The following is a 20154-nucleotide window of genomic DNA, read 5'->3' on the forward strand; positions in this document are numbered from 1 at the left end:
AGGGAGGATTCTGGGGGTGCTTGGGGCTGAATCCCAGAACCCCCCAGCTGGGGTGGTGTCCCCCATGGGAAGGGCTGGGACACCCAGCCCTGGGGGTTGGGGAGCTGCAAGCCTCAAGGGGTATGGGTCACCCCGTCGATGGACCAGGACAGAGCCCAGGCTCTGCTGTGGGGTGTGCAGGAGGCTTGGGGTGGGACGTCAGCCAGAGGTGCCCCATGGCAGAGCAGCTCAGGGAGGGGCTGTGCACGGAGACAGGGGCATGGCTGGCACAATGGGGTGCCTTGGGGGATTCAGGAGAGCACAGACCCTGCCCACACAGAGACAGCAGTACAGGGCCCCCTGGCCCTGCTGCCCCATGAGGAGCTGAGCGACAGGCCCAGCCCCAGGCCACCTGGGCACACAACAGGTCCCTGGCCACCCAAGTAGCCAGCCTGGGGCACCTCAGTCACAGGGGCAGGTGTGGGGAGGGCACAGAGGGTCTGGAGCTGCAGCCATGTCAGAGCGAGGGGGAATCCACACCCAGGCTCCAGGGCCCTGGGATCAGGAAGGAATCCACCCCTTCTCCCAGGCTGGCTGGCCAGGTACCAGCTAAACTCTCACTGGAGCAGAGGCAGGGAGATCCCAGGGAAGGCAGCCCTAGAGAAAGGGCAGGGCCCAGCATCCAAGGACGGAGCTGCAGGTCCCAGGGGGAAGCCACAGGCTCCTGGGAACCAGCACAAGGGTTGGGAGGTGGGAAGCGGCTTCAGGAAGCAGCCCCAGGAGCCGCCTTGGCTGCTGAGCCCGGGCTGCCTGGGCCAAACCCGGAGCAGAGGGTGGGCCTGGGCCCCCTCTCAGCATGACGGCGGCATAGAAACCAGGGACTTCCCTACACCGCCCCCCTCCCCGAATTTCCCCAATCCCAGTTCTGTGAACTAGTTACATGCAGTGTTGCCAATATAGTGATTGTTTGGAAATTTGAATTGAAATTGAAACATTAATACACACGTTAAAAGCATATAAAGTGTATCATAAAATACGTGTATCTGAAAAAGTATCATCGATTTGAAAAGTCTGAACATAGACTAGCTTCCTTAAACAGCTGGTTTTTATGACAATGTCAGTGCATTCATTTCAGTGATGTTGGCCAACCTAATAATTTTGAATGATCATTTGTAAGCAAAGTCTCAATGAGCTCTCCCTGGCAGCTCGTGATGAGCGGGAACTGGGGGGAAAGGCTTCAGGACCAGATTGTATTTACATTCATCTGCGGGGGAATTAAATGTTGTTATTTTTATTGTATGAGTAAAGGGCAGCAGACCTGTACTTAGCTCGTGCTGACTGAGGGCATTGAGAGAGGGTGGGGCCAGGTGTTTTGCTTGATGGTCTGCCTGAGTCCCAAGTACTATTTGACCTGCCCCTCTCCACTGTTTAAAGACAGAGCTGATTAGGCTCCATAGAGTCTTTTGTTCTGTTAAAAGGCCACTGCAGCTGAAATCACTGAGGGTATGTCTACATCTACAATTTTGCAGCGCTGGTTGTTACAGCTGTATTAGTACAGCTGTATAGGGCCAGCGCTGCAGAGTGGCCACACTTACAGCAACCAGCGCTGCAAGTGGTGTTAGATGTGGCCACACTGCAGCGCTGTTGGGCGGCTTCAAGAGGGGTTCGGGGAACATGAGAGCAAACCGGGGAAGGAGACCAGCTTCGCCGCAGTTTGCTCTCGCGTTCCCCGCACCCCCCTGCAAACCGCAGGGAAGACCTGCTTGCTCGGGGGTTCGGGGAACGCGAGAGCAAACCGGGGAAGGAGACCAGCTTCACCGCGGTTTGCTCTCGCGTTCCCCGAACCCCCCTGCAAACCGCAGGGAAGGAGACCTGCTTGCACGGGGGTTCGGGGAACGCGAGAGCAAACCGGGGAAGGAGACCAGCTTCCCCGCGGTTTTCTCTCGCGTTCCCCGAACCCCCCTGCAAACCGCAGGGAAGACCTGCTTGCTCGGGGGTTCGGGGAACGCGAGAGCAAACCGGGGAAGGAAACCAGCTTCACCGCGGTTTGCTCTCGCGTTCCCCGAACTCCCCTGCAAACCGCAGGGAAGGAGACCTGCTTGCACGGGGGTTCGGGGAACGCGAGAGCAAACCGGGGAAGGAGACCAGCTTCGCCGCGGTTTGCTCTCGCGTTCCCCGAACCACCGTGCAGACCGCAGGGAAGGAGACCTGCTTGCTCGGGGTTCGGGGAACACGAGAGCAAACCAGGGAAGGAGACCAGCTTGATTACCAGAGGCTTCCTCAGGTATGCTGGGATACCTGCTTATTCCACGGAGGTCAAGAAAAGCGCTGGTAAGTGTCTACACTTGATTACCAGCGCTGGATCACCAGCGCTGGATCCTCTACACCCGAGACAAAACGGGAGTACGGCCAGCGCTGCAAACAGGGAGTTGCAGCGCTGGTGATGCCCTGCAGATGTGTACACCTCCTAAGTTGCAGCGCTGTAACTCCCTCACCAGCGCTGCAACTTTGTGATGTAGACAAGCCCTGACAATCAGGTCTAAGTGCTTAGCCCTGCAGTGAGGACAGTGTTTCTGTGGAAGAGACAGCCCAGGCTGCACTAGCAGCACGGTTCTCCCATTGAGAGTGGGTGGAACCTCAGGAGACCAACTCGCAGAGGTCACAGTGGCAGGTGGGAGCAGAAGGTGATGGCACAGGGCCATTGGCAACAGAGCGATGGAGTGAACGTTGGCACAATGAACAGTGGCCAGAGTGAACAGTGAGCAGCTGGAGGAACGAGCAAGGTGCCTTCTTGGCCCTCACCTGGGAGGTGAACTCATGTGAACACCTCTGAACTCTGAGTCTCCACTGACCAAGGACAGCACCGGTGAGTGTTAATGGGGCTGTTAAGAATGCTGGAGACAGTTCATGCGAACAAACATGGCTGTGGCATCGTACTTTCTATTTAAGCAAGAGATACCACACACTAGAAACTGGAGGCCAACGTTAAGGGCATTGTCACTTGTTCATCCTGAAGCTGAACACTGACCAGCAAATGCTCACTATCTTTCTGCAAGAAACTCAACTGACTGGCTAGAAGCATGCGGTGCAAGAGTGAAAGACTCAGCAGCTGAAAAAGTGAAGAACTCTCTTACCACATTCAAAAAATTCACATACACGAATGCACCGATGCAGATGGGCATCAAGTATTAAGTCATTGTGTACGTTATCTTGGTGTCAGGGGTAGGCCAGTAGATGCATTTCTAGACGTTCAAGTTATAGAAGACACATCGGCTGCATCTGTGACAACCTGCATCTTAGAAGAGTTAAATGCTTGTCAGTTGGACCCCAAACAGCTGGCTACTTGTGCGTTTGATGGAGCTGAAAACTTCCCTGGAAGACATGGTGGAGCACAAGCTTTGCTCAGAGAAAAGTGTAACACTAATCTCTCCTATACACACTGCAGAGGCCATCTACTCCAGCTAATGCTAGTACAAGCTGCAGACTCTTCAAAAGACATTTAAAAAGCTATACATTTAATGTCATTATATTCTTTTTTCACCAAGAGTCCAAAAGGACTGAATATCTTGGAAAATATAGAAGATATACTGGGACTGAAGTTCAAATTTGTCCAACCTGGGAAAACCCGCTGGCTTTCTCATGAGTGATCCTTGGCTGTTGTCTTAAAATTACTCCAGCCGGGGGAGGGATGGCTCTGTGGTTTGAGCACTGGCCTGTTAAACCCAGGGTTGTGAGCTCAATCCTTGAGGGGGCCATTTAGGGATCTGGGGCAAAAATCTGTCTGGGGATTGGTCCTGCTTTGAGCAGGGGGTTGGACTAGATACCTCATGAGGTCCCTTCCGACCCTGATATTCTATGATTCTACTGGCTTTGGAAAGTATCTACCAAGATGAGATGGATCTAAGTAATGAGGCTGGTAGATTACTTTTGCTACTATGCTCAGAGAAGAATATTGCCATTCTCTCTCTTGTAAAGGGGGAGGGATGGCTCGGTGGTTTGAGCACTGGCCTGCTAAACCCAGGATTGTAAATTCAATCCTTGAGGGGCCACTTACGAATATGGGGCAAAAACCTGTCTGGGGATTGGTCCTGCTTTGAGCAGGGGCTTGGACTAGATGACCTCCTGAGGTCCCGTCCAACCCTGAGATTCTATGAAGTTTACTGTTGAAACCACGTGGGTCATTAAACAATGCCATCCAGGCATCCACTACAACAGTAGGAGATCTCTGTCCAGCAATAGAAGCTACATGTGGATCAACCAGAGAGCTATCCATTGAACAAGTACTGGAAGAAGCAACGACTTCAGTCCAGAAGTTGACTAATGAAGGCATTTATACTGAATCCTTACGTGAAGAGGACAGGAGGTGTTTGTTAAGACAACTGAAAAAGTACCCAGACTTGATTCTCACAAATCTACAACAGCGACTTCTAGATTCTACTCAACCGCTATGTAGTTTTTACCGATGCCTGTCATATAAAACACCAACAGTTGAGTGGAGCGAGGCACTACCAGCAATGGGGCTGCCACGTGACCAGGACAGAACAGAGAATTTGAACACAGAGTGGAATATCATATGACAAATGAATGAAGATTTGACTTCAACTTATTTTTTTATCATCACTAGTGGCTCGACCCGATCTCTGTGTTCTGTTTCCTGGGATGAAAGAAGTAGGAATTCATCTCTTGCTACTCCAGTCACAACAGCTACAGCTGAGCGGTCTTTTACCTCATCGAACAGAATTTTGTGTTCGGAAAGAAGTCGCCTTCTGCCTGATCACGTGAATGAACTAATGAGCAGATCAGCTGAAGGAAGGGAAGTACCGGAGACACAAGAAGCCACCAAAGATGAACGCATTGCATTCAAGAAGTTCATTAACAGAGTTGTGCAAAATTATAACAAGAAACATGTAGACGTCGTGCTCCATAGAAGGCTTGAATAGCCACCATTAATTTGTGTGAGGATTTTCAAACATGGTTTAAATCTAATAAAATGGTCATGAAACATTTTCAGTTTTTACTATGGTGCCATACAACCCCCCTTCACCCTCACAGGTCTCAGCTCTCATCAGCCCTGACACACACACACACACGCACACGCACACGCACACTCTCTCTCTCTCTCTCAATTCCTGGGGAAAACAGTGGTAGCAACCCCAACTCAAGGACTGCTGAGCCCAGGGCAGGGCTGAGGAGCGGCCCAAGGGGGCGACATTGGGACTCATTACCTGGTAGGGATCTGGCCTAGGGGCCATGGCAGGGCCAGAGCTGAGCAGCAGGGATGCTAGAGGAGCTGCTGGCGGCATAGTGTGACAAAGTGGGGGGTTTTCTTGGTTTTTCCGTGTTTTCCAGTGGTTTGCATGCAGAGGGAGTGGGACTCAGTGTCCCCAGGTGTTACTGGTTTAACGAGGTGAGGGGAGAGGGAGTTTGTTGGGACACAGGACCGGAGAGGGAACTTGGGACCCCAGCCAATGGCCTGGAGGATGGACACCCCAGCGACTGGTGACCTAACGACCCGGAGACCCAGCTCAGGAGTCGCAGCCAGTTCTGGCCAGTGGGAGGACAATGGGCTACGGAGAGAGGACCCCGGTGACCTGACCAGCCGGTTCCAGCCAGAGGACAGAAGAGGGGAGAGGAGACCCAGGTGACCCTGTTTACCAGGACTGAAGACAATGGACAGAGGGGGCTTGGGGCCGAAGATATCAGAGGCCCAGCTGGGAAGCAAGGGGGCTCAGGGCTGGAGAGGGGGAGCAGGCACAGCCCACCTGGCTGCAGGGGGACTGGGATATGCTGGGCTGAGGGAGGCCAGGCCTGAGGCCTTGAGAGTTTCCTGTGCTGGGTTCAAATGCTTGATAAACTCTCCTATGTTTCACTGGCTGAAAATCGCTCCAGTCTAGAGAACGGGGGGGGGGAGGCAATATTCCCTCGGGGGGGTTCCGGGGGGCCCAGAGCAAGGGGACTCCTTGAGGGGGACCACGGCAGAGACGGGTGTGCTAAGGCTCAGAGAGGTGCGGCTCCAGGAGGTGGAGGGGCCTGACCCCGAGAGAGAGTGGACCCCTGAGAAGGGCTGTCGCACTGAAGGGGATTCCCCCCACGGACCGCATGGGGCCACAAGTGGGCGCAACCTGTGAGTCCGTGACACATAGTTTCCAAGGCCAGGAGGGACCCTCGTGCTCACCAGTCTGACCCCACAGACAGCCCAGGCCTGAGACCTGCCCCCACTCAGCCCTGGCCAGACTGGACAGAGAAATGGCCAGGGACGGAGAATCCCCCAGGGCACCTTGGGATACAGGACCAAGGGCTCAACCCTCACACCATTGCAAATGGAGCCCTTCTTGCCAGGCTGAATTTCTCTGGCTTCAACTCCCAGCCCTTCCACCGTGTTTGCCCCTCCTCTGCTGAGATGTGTCCCCAGGCAGGTACCTACAGACGGATCAGGTCACCCCCGAGCCTGCTCTCCAGGACGCCAACTCAACTGAGCTCCCAGAGTCTCTCACTATGTGGCCGGTGTCTAACCCTACAGTCATTCCCATGGCTCCTCTCTGACCCCTCCCCAAGGTATCAACCTCCTTCCTGAACTGGGGGCACAGGCCTGCACCATGTCGCCTCATGACCTGACCCTGGGGGCACTACAGCGGGACGTGGCCCCAGGCAGCAGCCACTATGGGACTGGGGGGGCATTGGTCCCACCACAGGGGCGAGACTAGGAGAGCCCACTGGGCCGATGTTCCTGCACATGCCCCGCCCAGCCCCCATAGGTGGCAATGGGGGAGCCACCTGCACAGCCCCCATGGCCCTACATCCTGCAGCCATCTGTAGGTGGGGCCTGGCAGACGCCCACTTTCCCCTGGAAGCGACATGGCCCAGACCTTGCCCTGTGCCAGGCAGGCAACCAGACCCTGCCCACACCTGCAATCTCACAGGACGGGACAGAACCCGGGAGGGGCGCATGCGACCAACCCAGTGCCCAGATGAGACGCAGCGCCCCCCCTCCTCCACCAACACACACACACTCACCCCAAGCCCACCAGGTCCTGGGCACCCCAGCGCCAAACACAGCAGGCCACAGGCCCCCACCCCAGCCAGCACCAAACCCTGTCCCCGCCAGCGGAGTTGTGTGTGTGTGGGGGGGGGGGGTGCGATTTCCTTCTTCTCAAATCTCGTGCAGCCGTCAGGAAATAAGCACTGGTTGCTAAGCCACTGTCCATCTGTCCCTCATTTCCCAGTCCCCTGCCAGCCCCCAGCACAGCTGGAAAATGCAGCAACCCTGGGCCAGAGAAAGGATTGGGGCCAGAGGTCCCATCTGCGTCTCCCCCGTTTCATAAGTCACTGGGGAAGAGGGCCAGGGTGGGGGGAGTCTGTAGGGCTGGAAGCGAGTCTAGACACTCCCCAGTTCCAGGTCACTGAGCACTCCCACCCCATGACCCAGCACCCCACAGCGGCCCCAGTCTCAACAGGGTAACACCAGCTGCCCCTGAAGCGTCACAAGTCCCATGGATTGAAGACCAGAGTCCCCAGAGCACCCCCCAGACAGACACTCCCCCCAGCGCACCCCAGGCCTGCAGAGAACGGCTGCACAATTGCTCCCCAGAGGCTGCGCTGCCCTGATGAGAAACCAGCCCAGACACACCCAGCACGGCACGATGCAGCGACGTCTGCCCGAGCTGCCCCATTCCCCTCCCCAGGTGTTCGCTCTGAACCCGTGTGAACACTTCCAGTACCAACCCCTTCGGTGACCGCCCAGCTCCCCGTGAGCGCAGTGCTGGATGGAGAGGGGGCTGTGGGGCCGCCGGCTGCTCTCACCGTTTTCGGTGGAAGGATGAGGAATTCAGGCTCCTAGATTTAAATTCCCCCCATCTCTGTCGAAGAGGGGAGGAGAAAATCAGACCCCGCCTGGAGCCCTGGGTGGGCCGTGGGGGGGGGGCTGCACATTGGCTTGAGCCTCCTCCCTGCTTCACAGGGCACGGCTGCAACCCCGCACAGGGCAATGCTGCCCCTTATTGTTCCTGCTGGGCAAGACACTCCCGCCCGCCTGCGCACACGTGCCCATCACCACGCAGCGCTCCAGGCACTGCACCCTCACGCACAGCAGCAGCGCGCCAGATGCTGAAAGGAGCCCAGCCCGCCAGCAGGCAGGACAGGCCCCCTCCTTGCCCATGGGCACCGCCCTGCTGCCAGCTGTGCCAACTCTCACCACACGCCAGGGGTGGGCCCAGGGAGGTGTCTGCTCCAGCCCCGGCCTGGGGAGATGCCCGGGAAGGTGCCCAGACTCCAGCCAGGGGTGATTCCCAGACTGCCATGGATGGGCACAGGCTGAGCAGGCCCCTGGAGGAGATGCAGGGATGGCCCCAGGCCAGGAACAGCCCCTGGGATCCAGCCTCAGCCAGGGCAGAACTGTTTCCCCACCTCTGAGGCACTGAACCCTCCATGCTGGGGCAGGCGCAGAGCCTGGCTGACACTCCTCCAGGCTGCAGCATGGCTGGGGGTGGAGCGGCATCCCCCACCCCCACCCCAAGGAGCCTGTAGGTGCATTTGTGCCTGTGTCCCGTGTCTCCCTGGCATTGCCTGATCCCCTTGCCAACCTGGTCTGGCTCTCTCATCCCCCCGCAGCTTGCCCCCCTAGCCCATAGCCCAGCTCCCTCCCTGTAGCGTCTCAGCGGGCGCCCCCAGGTCTCCCTGGCACTCACTTTGCCGATCCTGCAGCTGTCCATGCTGGGAGCTCCCAGCTGCCTGCGGGCTCCTCCTCCTAGCTGCGTGCCCCCAGCATGCCAGGGCCCCGGCCCATTGCCCCCAGCCTGCACACAGCTCCAGGAGCTCTGCAGCGCTGGCCTGGCGGCTGACGAAGGGCTAGGGAGAGCTGAGCAGTGCGATGCCAAGCTCCCTGCGGAGCCGGCGCTGGGCACAAGGGAGGGGGCTGGGGAGCCGACAGGGGAAGGGGGAGCAGCAGGAGCTGTTTCCCGGCAGCTCCAAGGCTGAGCCGGCGGCTCCAGCAATTCACACCATGGAGAGCGCGGAGGAAACGGTGACATCACCAACTGGCTATAAATAGCATGGGGGGAGCAGACAGCTGCATAGCGAGGGGGATGGACAGCTGCCTCCTTTCCCAGGTAGGGGGTGGCACAGTTGCAGCCACCAGGGTGAAGCCAAGAGGGGGCAGCAGCTGCCTCCCACCCCCAACTCAGGAGCAAGTGATGGGGGGCCTGAGGCACCCCAAGGGGCATGGGCAGAGGGAGCCTGGCACCCCACCCTGGTCACAAGGAGCACCCACTGGATGGGCTCACCTTGGAGGTGGGGCCCCAAGACAAACAGAGGGTGTCCAGGGAAGGGTTCCCCCCACCCCGAGAGGCAGGGCAGTCCTGGCAGGTCTGGCCCTACTCTGGGAGGGAGGGCCAGGTGACAGTGTGGGGAAGGGTACAGGAGGGCAGGGTGGGGGTGGGTCTCCCCCAGCTATGGGGGGCATGGCCCCTTGTGGGGCTGGAGCAGGTCCCCACCTGTTGGCACCGGCTAAGCCAGTTGTGTTTGGTCTCATGCTGCCTGGGGGCTAGAGGTGATTAACAGACGATTTGCTAATAGGATTGCTCAGTAAATCCCAGACGGGGGAGTTGGAGCTGGACAGACATTAGGTTTCCCCCTGGCCAGGACAGCTCAGCAGGGGGTGCTCTCCCCCTGCAGGGCTGGATGGCCACAGGTTCAAATCCTCCCTTGGCAGGATCCTGACTCAGAAATGACCCCCTACCACCCCCACCACAGGGCTGGGGCAGGACACAGACACCAAATCGCAGGCCTGGAGTGAATGCCTGGCCAAGGGCACCCAGGGGCTCCCCAAAGGCAGGGACCTGAGAGGTAACACCCAGCCCCTGACTGCTGGCCAGGGAGGGGCTCTTTACTCTACACCCCTGTCCTGGGGATCCCCAGCACCCCAGCAAGGGAAGAGCAGAGCGGATGGAGAGCCCAGGGCGGGGGGAGGAGATGCTGCAGAGACGGTGGCATGTGGACAGAGGGCCAGGGAGAGGCGAAAGAGCAGGGCAAGAGGGGCCTATACTCAGAGATCCCTGCAGTGCTGGGAGGAGGAGAGGGGGCTGGATGTCCATGGGGCTGGGAAGCAGAGGATAACGGGGAGGGGGGTCTGGCTCACAGGAAGCATTACACTAATCTGCTGCACCAGGAAGGGGAAGACCCAGCCCTGAGGAGGGGCAGCAGCACCTGGCTGGGAGCGGCTCAGCCCTGGGAACAGGAAGACGCCTTTGGGGGCAGGGGCACTTGGCACTAACTGAGGGGTTGCGTCCCCTGCAGGCAGAGCGGGGGCCCAGCTCCTTACCCTGCAGTGGAGACTGCCCCAGGCACACAGCTCCTGAGCGCACCCGGCTCACGTCTCCTCCCTCCACTGCGCCCCCACTGCCCAGGCGCCCCCCGCCCACTCTCCTGGATCCCTGGGCACCCCACTGGCTCACACACGCCCACGGCTGCCACCCTATTTGCAGGCACAGCCGCAACCTAACGATGTGCAAATCAGCTGCTGTCTGCTGTCCACTGATTAAAAGCAGCTTGGAGAGCCCGCAGCCAGGACCCCCTCCCCCAGCCTGCAGGGGGAGAGAAGAGAGTCCTCACAGCACCAGCCCCTGGCTGCCAGTGCCCCCCACCCAGCAATGGGCACAGAGGGGAAAGGACGAGCCCCGGGCATGGCAGATCTGGAAAATGAACCGAGTCCTGGCTTCCAGCACCCCACCAACCCTCCAGATCCCACTCCTCTCCCAGAGCCGGGGACAGAACCCAAAAGTCCTGGCTCCCAGCTCCAAACCATCAGACCCCACTCCCCTCCCAGAGCCAGGGACAGAAAATGATCCCAGGGGCTGGGTTTGCCCAAGAGCAGGAAGCTGGTGAGCAAAGCCTGCTGCAGCAGCTTCCTGGCAGTATGGAGGGCGAGGGCCAGCCCCCAACCTGTCCGCATGCTCCACGCCGCTGACCAGCTAAGGGATGCCTGGACACAACCCGGGTGCGGTCCCCCTTGGCTCTGTGCTCTCCCTAGGGCTAGAGTAACAAGGGCCAGACTACAGCTCCCAGCATGCACGGCTCAGGCCACGTGGCTGGCTGGAAAACTGGGTCTCCCCACGGGAGCAGACAGATTAGGGTGCATGCTCTGCCCAGGGGCACACACTGCCAGCCTGGTCTTTGCCGTCAGAGTCTGAGCCCGTCCCCCTGCACCAGGCCCGCCCCCCCAAGGCACCATCAGCACACGAGCCCCCGGCCAGCCCTGCACACCGGAACTGATGTGAGTCCCTGCCAGGCTGCCCCATGGGGCCAGGCTGCACGCGCTGCCCCACAGAGCCCGATACACGCAGGAGCCCACACAGCGCCCTGGAACCATGCCAGCCTGTTCCACCCGAGCCAGGATGCCACACACATTCCTGAGCTCAGGGCCCCCGCCCACAGGGAGAGTCATGCTGCACGCTGACTGGGTTGTGGGAGTCAGGGTGTCAGAACCCAGGAGTCCGGGCTCCCAGACCACTGTTCATCACCTGACTGGGATCCCTCAGCACAACCATTCTGCTCCAGCACCGGCCCGAGGCACCTGCTGCCTGCAGCCCCGGGGGGCGGGACGCTGCCCCCAGCAGAGCTACCACCAGCCAAGCACCCCAGGCACTTCAATGTCCCAGCAGCCCCTTCAATGCCCGACAGCCCCAAAGCCCCAGGCCAGGGGTAACCACGTGGTCTTGGCACCGACGGGCCATCGGGATCCCAGGATGGGCACTCTCCCTGGTACTGCACATGCTCTGCCATGGTGAGTGCCAGGGTGAGGTGCAGGAGCCCCCCAGCGCAGGCTGGGCACTGCAGGACGCCTGGCAGGGGCACCGCGGGAGCCGTACCTGCAGGCTGAGCGCGATCTGCCGGATGTACAGCATGTTGAGGTCCTCCAGGATTCGAAGCCTGTCCTGCATCTCTGCAAACCTGTCCCTCGCCGCCATGTCCATGGAACCAGTTACACCCCCGGCCCGGCCCAGTCACTGGCAGCCCCGGGGCCTCTGCACAGGCGCTTGCACGCCGGGGCACAGCCAATGCCCATGTCCACCCCGCCTGGAGTGCCAGTGCAAGGTGCCGGTGAGCAGTGCCCCGAGCTCCGCTCCGCTCTGGCTGAGCACCCCAGGACAGGGCTCCCCGATCTCGCCTGGAGCAGGCGGGTACGTGGGGCAGGCTCTCTGCCTCGTGTTCCCCCTGCCCCCGGCTGTCTCCGTCAGCGGATTCCCAACCACCAGCCACGGGCCCAGCTGTGAAGAGAAAAGGCCCATTCATCCCAGCCCCGGTAATGCGCATTTCCCTCCCACAGAACAAGAAGCCAGTGTGCAGGGGCCAGGGCAGCACCCCCCACTCACAGCCCAGTGTCGGGGGGGGGGGCAGGGGCCAGGACAGCACCCCCCACTCACAGCTCAGTGTCGGGGGGGGCAGGGGCCAGGACAGCACCCCCCACTCACAGCTCAGTGTCGGGGGGGGCAGGGGCCAGGACAGCACCCCCCACTCACAGCTCAGTGTCGGGGGGGGGCAGGGGCCAGGACAGCGCCCCCCACTCACAGCTCAGTGTCGGGGGGGGCAAGGGCCAGGACAGCACCCCCCACTCACAGCTCAGTGTCGGGGGGGGCAGGGGCCAGGGCAGCGCCCCCCACTCACAGCTCAGTGTTGGGGGAGGGGGCAGGGGCCAGGGCAGCGTCCCCCACTGGCAGCCCAGGGCCGGGAGGGGGCAGGGGCCAGGGCAGCGTCCCCCACTGGCAGCCCAGGGCCGGGGGGGGCAGGGCTGGGGGCAGCGCCGCCCCCCGCAGCCCAGGCCCGGGGGGGGGCAGGGCTCGGGGCAGCGCCCCCCACTCGCAGCCTAGGTCCGGGGGGGCAGGGCTCAGGGCAGCGCCCCCCCAGCACACAGGTCAGGCCTCGGCCCCACAGCACCCCTCGCCCCCCGGCTCAACCCGCCCCGTTACCTTCGCCTCCTCCCGGCACCGGTTCCGCGCGGCCCGGCCGGGCGGCCCCTCCCGGCTCCCTCCCGCCCAGCCCCGCCCGGCTCGGGTTACAGGGGCGGCCCCTCCACGCCGGGCTGCGGGGCCGGGTCAGAGCCGCGCCGGCTCCAGCCGCTGCCGCTGCCCCTCACCGCGGCCTCTGGCCTGGCCCCGCCGGGCGCCCCCGGGGTCCCGCGCTCAGCCCCAGCCTGACCCGGCCCGGGCCCTGCAGGGGGCTCCCCCTTCTGGTGCAGAGCGGCCCGGGCCGGGCTCGCCCGGAGCCACGCGGCCGCTTCGTGGCAGAGCCGAGGGGGGAGCCCGGCTCCCCGGCTCCCCGCCTGGCGCCCGGCAGGGAGACTCCCTGGCCTGGGCGGGGCGGGGCCACTGCTGGGTCCGTGCCCAGCCCACGGGGCCCTTAGGCAGGAAAACAGGGGTGCAGGGGGTGCCAGCACCCCCGGGGGCCTGGCTGCCCGCCCCACGCGCAGGGCTTTGCTCCCGGCCTCAGATCGGGGGGGGGGGGTGACAGGGCCTGGCTTTCGGCACCCCCCCACTATTAACAATGTTCAGGCACCACCTGCGGTGCCTGGCACAGTGCCCAGCCTTGGCAACCCCCTCCAGCAGCCTCCAGGCCCTGCCTTTGCCAGGGGGCTGCATAGCCAGCCCCGTCCTGGGGTAGCCCAGAGGGGCCAGGCAGGGAACCCCTCGAACCCAGGACAGCCCCCACTCCCCTTGGCCAGGAGAAGTGAAACAGGGAGATAGGTCCCATCCTACAACCTGAACACAAAGCCCCAACCACACCCTGTTGCGTCCCAGGGCAGGAGGGGGACAGATGGATCGAGGCGGGAAACAGCCCCCACATCGGTGCCCAGACGCCACCACCCACCCTCCCCAGTGTGACATAGTGCCCAGACAGCCCCCGAACCCCAGATAACGCTCAGTCCCCAACCAGCCAGCCCCCAAGCCAACACTCAGCCCCCCTTCCCCAGAGAACACTCAGCACCCAGACAGCCCCTACGCACCCCAAGATGACACTCTGCACCCAGCCTGCCCTCTCTCCTCCTAAAACACATAGTGCCCACACAAGGCACCTCCCCCCAGCAATGTTCAACACTCACCCAGGGCACCCCCCACCCCCAGAACTTTTGGCACTCACACAGGGCTGAATGTCCCTCCCACCCCCAGGCCCTGCCAGCTCTAGCCAGGCTCCAAGCGGGACAAATCTTGTTTTATCAAAGCCCCTCCCCCTGCCCAAATTGCCCCCAGAGCGAGGGCAGTTAACAGAGACTCCCTGCAACAGGCACTGAGCTGCACCAGGTGCCACCCACTGGGGTGGACTGCGGGTTCCAAGGGCACCAGCGGGTAGGGGCAGGGGCAGGCGCTTCCCAGGGACCAGCAGGGCTGTGAGAGCTCCCTAAGGGCAGGAACCATCGTGCCAGGCCACTCCACCTTGCCGGGGCTTCGTGCCAGCCCACAGGCCCTCATCCTCCCCCTCCAGGCACCAAGGAGGCAGATGCTGTCCCAGGCTGGTCTGGGAGAAAGAGCCCCACCCAGACCCCAGAGCCAAGTGCTAAGTGCCAGCCACGGGCTCCTGGCACCTCAGACCAGTGCACCCAGCCCTGAGCAGCCTGCCAGGAGCCCCCATGGCACTGAGCAGGGGGCAGCAGGAATCCCGGCCCTCGGCACTGCAGCACACAGCTCTGGGGACACCACATAGCACATAGCCCCCCCATCCCAGTGTCAGGTTGCCTTAACATCCACTGTGGCCAACTACCCTCTAACCCCTGCCCTTCGCAGGCCTTCTGGGTCCATGCCAGAGCCACCTAGGCACAGCCAGCCCCCAGACACTCAACACGGCCCACTGGTCGCCTTGGGGAGAGGGGCATCATCTCCCCCCAGCCCTGCCCCTAGGGATAGCAACAGGGGGTGATGGAGCCCTTTCAGGGGGCATCAGTCTGTGGACCTGAGCAGAGGGTTTGGATGAATAGCTAGGGAGGGAAGAATTGGCACTTGAGAAGATAGGAGTGCTACAGAGGAAGTTTGCTGATTCCCCTCCCTGCGAAGGGAGCCATGGGGGTGCCTGCCCCCGGCACAGGCCCTGAAGGCAGAGGGCAGCAGGGGTGAAGGAGGCCCCTGAAGGAGGCCGAACACTTCCCCTCCTCCCCCACCCCAATGGCCTGGGCAGTAAACAGAGATAAGGACCAGCCTGGAGAGAACCAGACTAAAGTCTCCAGGGAAGATGCCCTGAGGGTCAGCGGCTGGCAGGAACGGGGACTCCGGAGAGAGAGAGAGCCCTGAAGAGCCTGGGAGGGGGCACAGGGGGCTGGGGCCTGAGCCCAGGGAGGTGAAGAGTTCTCATTCCTCTGCCCTGAACCTGGACTTTGGGTACCCTGGAGGGGTGAAAGCCCTCCCCCTCCACACTCTCAAGGCAAACTGGGTGCAACACTGGGTGTTGCCACAAGGGGCGCTCTGAGGTGACAAGGCTGTCATGGGCACTACCCCCACACCTGTCCCATCCCGCAGCAGCTCCTGGGGTGGCCATAAGAGCTCTCGCCTGCAGTGTGCTGATCTGCACATCAGGGGGTGCTCCAACCCACTCTCCCCTGTACAAGGTGGAGCCAGGGGGACACACCTGGGCAGGTGCCTGGGGAGGGGATGGGTAGGACCAGCAGGCATGTCTCAGCTCCCCATGGGGATTCGATCCTGGAGCCCCTGCGCAGAGCTGGCAGTGCCAGGGGTGCAGGCTGCTCAGGGCAGTAGGGCCCGCAAGGTCTGGCCCAATCCCTTAGTGGCAGATCTGAAACCCATAACCCTCTGCAACTGAGGCAGGGAGGGAAGGCAGAGCACATCCTGGCCCTGTGCAAGACAGGCTGGGGACAGGCAGCCTCAAGGTAGGAGGTGCTGTCCTGCAGGGGGTGCGCATGCATACCACACACACTGCCACACACACACACCCCAGCTGGCTGGGAACCCATTCTCCACTGAGAAATTTCATCCAACAAATATTTCTTTTAGTTGGCAGGGGGGAGGGATGACAACGTGTGAGCAGGTGCAGGCGGGTGAGTGTCTGCGCATAGGCATGGGGGTGGTCGGTTGGGTTTTGGGAAAAGCCAGCGCTATGGGGAAACATTGGGATGGACCATTTTCTACCAGCTGTAATGCCAACAGCCTGGAACCATGAAAGCCAGGGCTGGGCTAGCAGGGGGCTGCAGGGTCGGGATTGGGGGCACCGGCAGAACATGGAGGGAAGGTTGCACAACCCTTTTGATTGTGTCCAACTGACTCTCTCCCCTGGGGTTTTCCCTGATTAGGAGTATGGTGGAATATTGTGTCCAGTTCTGGGTGCCACATTTCAGGAAAGATGTGGACAAATCCAGAGAAGAGCGAGAAAAATGATGAAAGGTCTGGAGAACATTACCTAGGAGGGAAGATTGAAAATACTGGGTTTGTTCAGGCTGGAGCGGAGAAGGTTGAGAGGGGACTTGATAACAGTTTTCAAGTACTGTGACAGACCCAGACCAGTGGGGTACAGGAGTCTGGTAGAGGGCAAATATACTGGTCACTAGGTGAGTAGTTTTCTGTTCCCTGAGTGACCAGAGCAGGGGCTGCACTAGAGTAATCAGGAACCTGCTAGAACCAATTAAGGCAGACAGGCTGATTAGAACACCTGCAGCCAAATCAAAGCAGGCTAATCAGGGCACCTGGGTTTAAAAAGGAGCTCACTCCAGTCAGGGAGGAGGAAGAGCCAGAGGAGAGGAAGTGCATGTGAGGAGCTGGGAGCAAGAGGCACAAGGAGCTGAGAATGAGGCCTGGTCTACACTATGCGTTTAAACTGAATTTAACAGTGTTAAACCGATTTAACCCTGCACCCATCCACACAACGAGGCCCTTTATATCGATATAAAGGGCTCTTTAAACCGATTTCTGTACTCCTCCCTGACGAGAGGAGTAGCGCTGAAATCAGTATTGCCATATCGGATTAGGGTTAGTGTGGCCGCAAATCGACGGTATTGGCCTCTGGGCGGTATCCCACACAGTGTACCACTATGACCGCTCTGGACAGCAATCTGAACTCGGATGCACTGGCCAGGTTGACAGGAAAAGCCCCGCGAACTTTTAAATTTCATTTCCTGTTTGCCAAGCGTGGAGCTCTGATCAGCATGGGTGGCGATGCAGTCCCAAATCCAAAAAGAGCTCCAGCATGGACCGTATGGGAGATACTGGATCTGATCGCTGCATGGGGAGACAAATCTGTTCTATCACAGCTCCGTTACAGAAGACGAAATGCCAAAGCATTTGAAAAAATCTCCAGGCTATGACAGACAGAGGCCACAGCAGTGCTGTGTGACAAGCATAACGGAAAGCCAAAGAATCAAATGGACGCTCATGGAGGGAGGGAGGGGGGACTGAGGACTCCAGCTATCCCACAGTCCCCAGCAGTCTCCCAAAAGCATTTGCATTCTTTGCTGAGCTCCTAATGCCTGAAGGGTCAAAAACATTGGCCCGGGGTGGTTCAGGGAATATGTTGTCAATTTACTCCCCCTCCCCCCCGTGAAAGAAAAGGGAAAAAAATCGTTTCTTGCCATTTTTCAGTGTCACCGTATGTCTACTGCATGCTGCTGGTAGATGCGGTGCTGAACAGCAGAATCCCCTCCCTTTCCTTTCCTGATGGCAGGTGGTACAAAATGGTGGAAGACTGTCATCAGCCCGTGAGTGCTCCTCGCTGGCCACGGTGAGGAAGGCCGGGGGCGCCTGGGTAAAAATGGGAATGACTCCCTGTCATTCCTGGCAGACGGTACAAAATGTTGGGTAACTATCCTCATCATAGCAGCTGGAGCCTGAGCTCCATCAGCCCCCCCGCCTCCCTTTCATGTCTAAAAAAAAGATTCTGTACTTCCTGGACTATCATGGCAGCGGGAGGCTGCGCTCCTCTCCCCCGACCCTTTAATGTCCTGCCTGGACTATCATAGCAGCTGGAGGCTTCCTCCCCCTCATTTTATCTCGCTAAAAAGTCAGTGTTTCTTATTCCTGCATTCTTTATTACTTCATCATACAAATGGGGGGGGGACACTACCACGGTAGCCCAGGAGGGTTGGGGGGAGGAGGGTAGCAACGGGTGGGGTTGTTGCAGGGGCACCCCCTAGAATGGCATGCAGCTCATCATTTCTGCGGGATATCTGGGGCTGTGACCCAGAGCGGCTGTGCTCTCTGGCTCTCTAGTAGACTTGCCCCATATTCCAGGCAGGACTGACTATTTTTAGACAAAACATAAAGGGAATGACCTGAGGAGTCATTCTTACTTTTGTCCATGCGCCCCCGGCCGACCTCAGCGAGGCCAGCCAGGAGCACCCATGGCAGCAGCAGATGGTACAGAACGACTGACAACCGTCATCTCATCGCCAATTTACAATGGCAGATGGTGCAATAGGGATGGTAACCATTTCTGCCACCTTGCAAAGGCAAATGAATGCTGCTGTGTAGCACTGCAGTACCGCCTCTGTCAACAGCATCCAGTACACATACAGTGACAGTGACAAAAGGCAAAACAGGCTCCATGGCTGCCACGCTATGGCGTCTGCCAGGGCAATCCAGGGAAAAAGGGCACGAAATGATTGTCTGCCGTTGCTTCCACGGAGGAAGGAATGAGTGACGACGTTTACCCAGAATTACCCGTGACACTGTTTTTGCACCATCACGCATTGGGATCTCAACCCAGAATTCCAATGGGCGGGGGAGACTGCTGGAACTATGGGATAGCTACTCACAGTGCAACACTCCAGAAATCGAAACTAGCCTCGGTACATTACCCAATTAGTGTGCTTAGTATGGCCATGTGCACTCAACTTTATACAATCTGTTTTACAATACCGGTTTATATAAAATCAGAATAATCCTGTAGTATAGACATACCCTCAGAAGGTGTGCTGCTGGAGGACGAAGGAGTACAAGTGTTATCAGACACCAGGAGGAAGGTCCTGTGGTGAGGATAAAGAAGGTGTTTGGAGGAGGCCATGGGGAAGTAGCCCAGGGAGTTGTAGCTGTCACACAGGTGTTACAGGAGGCTCTATAGACAGCTGCGATCCACAGGGCCCTGGGCTGGAACCCGGAGTAGAGGGCGGGCCCGGGTTCCCCCCAAACCTCCCAACTCCTGATCAGACACAGGAGGAGTTGATCCAGACTGCGGGAAAGATCACTGAGGTGAGCAAATCTGCCAATAAGTGCAGGACCCACCAAGGTAGAGGAGGAACTTTGTCACAGTACATAAAAGATTGTTATAAGGAAGAGGGAGAAAAATTGTTCCAATTAGCCTCTGAGGATAGGACAAGAAGCAAAGGGCTTAAACTGCAGCAAGGGCGGTTTAGGTTGGACATCAGGAAAAAGTTCCTAACTGTCAGGGTGGTGAAGCACTGGAATAAATTGCCCAGGGTGGTGGTGGAATCTCCGTCACTGGGGATTTTAAGAGCAAGTTGGACAAACCCACCAGGGATGGTCTAGATAATCCTTAGTGCTGCCATGAGTGCAGGGCACTGGACTCGATGACCCCTCGAGGGCCCTTCCTGTGCTACGGTTCTATGAACACTCACAGCCAGTAGGGCTGGGCTGGGCTGGGCTGGGCAGGGCATGGGAAGAGGCGACGGGTAGTGGTGGCACTAGGCATAAGCACACTAAGCAATTGCTTAGGGCTCTGAGCACCTCAAAGGCTAGTGAACAGGAGCGGCAAACAGAGGAGTTTACAGAGGCAGCGTGGGCGGGGGGCTGGGTACAATTTATTATTCTTTAAACTTAAAGGCAAAAACACCCAGTGATACCAACAAAACAGCAAAGGAACGAGCTGCATGAGCAAAGAGTCCCATAACAGAGTGGGGGCTGCCCAGTTTACTGCATCCAATGCAGCATGTCCGATTACCTGCCCGATGGGCGAGTGTATGGAGCTCCTGGCCCTCAGAGACCATGTATGGGCTTTGGAGACCAGAGTCGCTAAACTGGAGGAGCTAAAGGAGACAGAGAGGTACATAGATGAGACTTTCTGGGACACCGTGGAATGGTTCCACCCCCAGTCTGACAGCCTCTGTGCTGTTGAGGATGAAAGTCTCAGGAAGAAGATCATCCAACAAGAGCAGAGGGAAAACAGTCAAGGTACGTAGGTACCAATGACATAGGAAAGGGTAGGAGAGAGGTCCTAGAGACCAAATTTAGGCTGCTA

At 59.2% G+C, this 20154-nt stretch overlaps 1 protein-coding gene across 7 annotated transcripts in view; it reads right to left on the minus strand.

Annotated features, from left to right (window-relative positions):
- The window catches only part of RTKN (rhotekin), a 41329-nt gene that overhangs the window by 12945 nt on the left and 8230 nt on the right, over positions 1-20154 (minus strand). For 2 of the 7 annotated variants that reach the window (XM_050944914.1, XM_050944913.1), the window contains exons 1-2: positions 12939-12991; positions 11841-12239 (exon numbers count right to left, since the gene is read on the minus strand). The exons of 4 other annotated variants lie outside the window; for them this stretch is intronic. In XM_050944914.1, coding sequence (XP_050800871.1) covers positions 11841-11945 — 105 coding nt within the window. In that variant the 5' untranslated portion in view covers positions 11946-12239; positions 12939-12991. Of the gene's footprint in view, positions 1-8663; positions 8978-11840; positions 12240-12938; positions 12992-20154 lie in introns of those variants that run through there. One more of the 7 variants, XM_050944915.1, reaches the window with a different exon arrangement.

The sequence above is a fragment of the Gopherus flavomarginatus genome, chromosome 3, assembly GCF_025201925.1.
Source record: "Gopherus flavomarginatus isolate rGopFla2 chromosome 3, rGopFla2.mat.asm, whole genome shotgun sequence".
NCBI lineage: Eukaryota > Metazoa > Chordata > Testudines > Testudinidae > Gopherus > Gopherus flavomarginatus.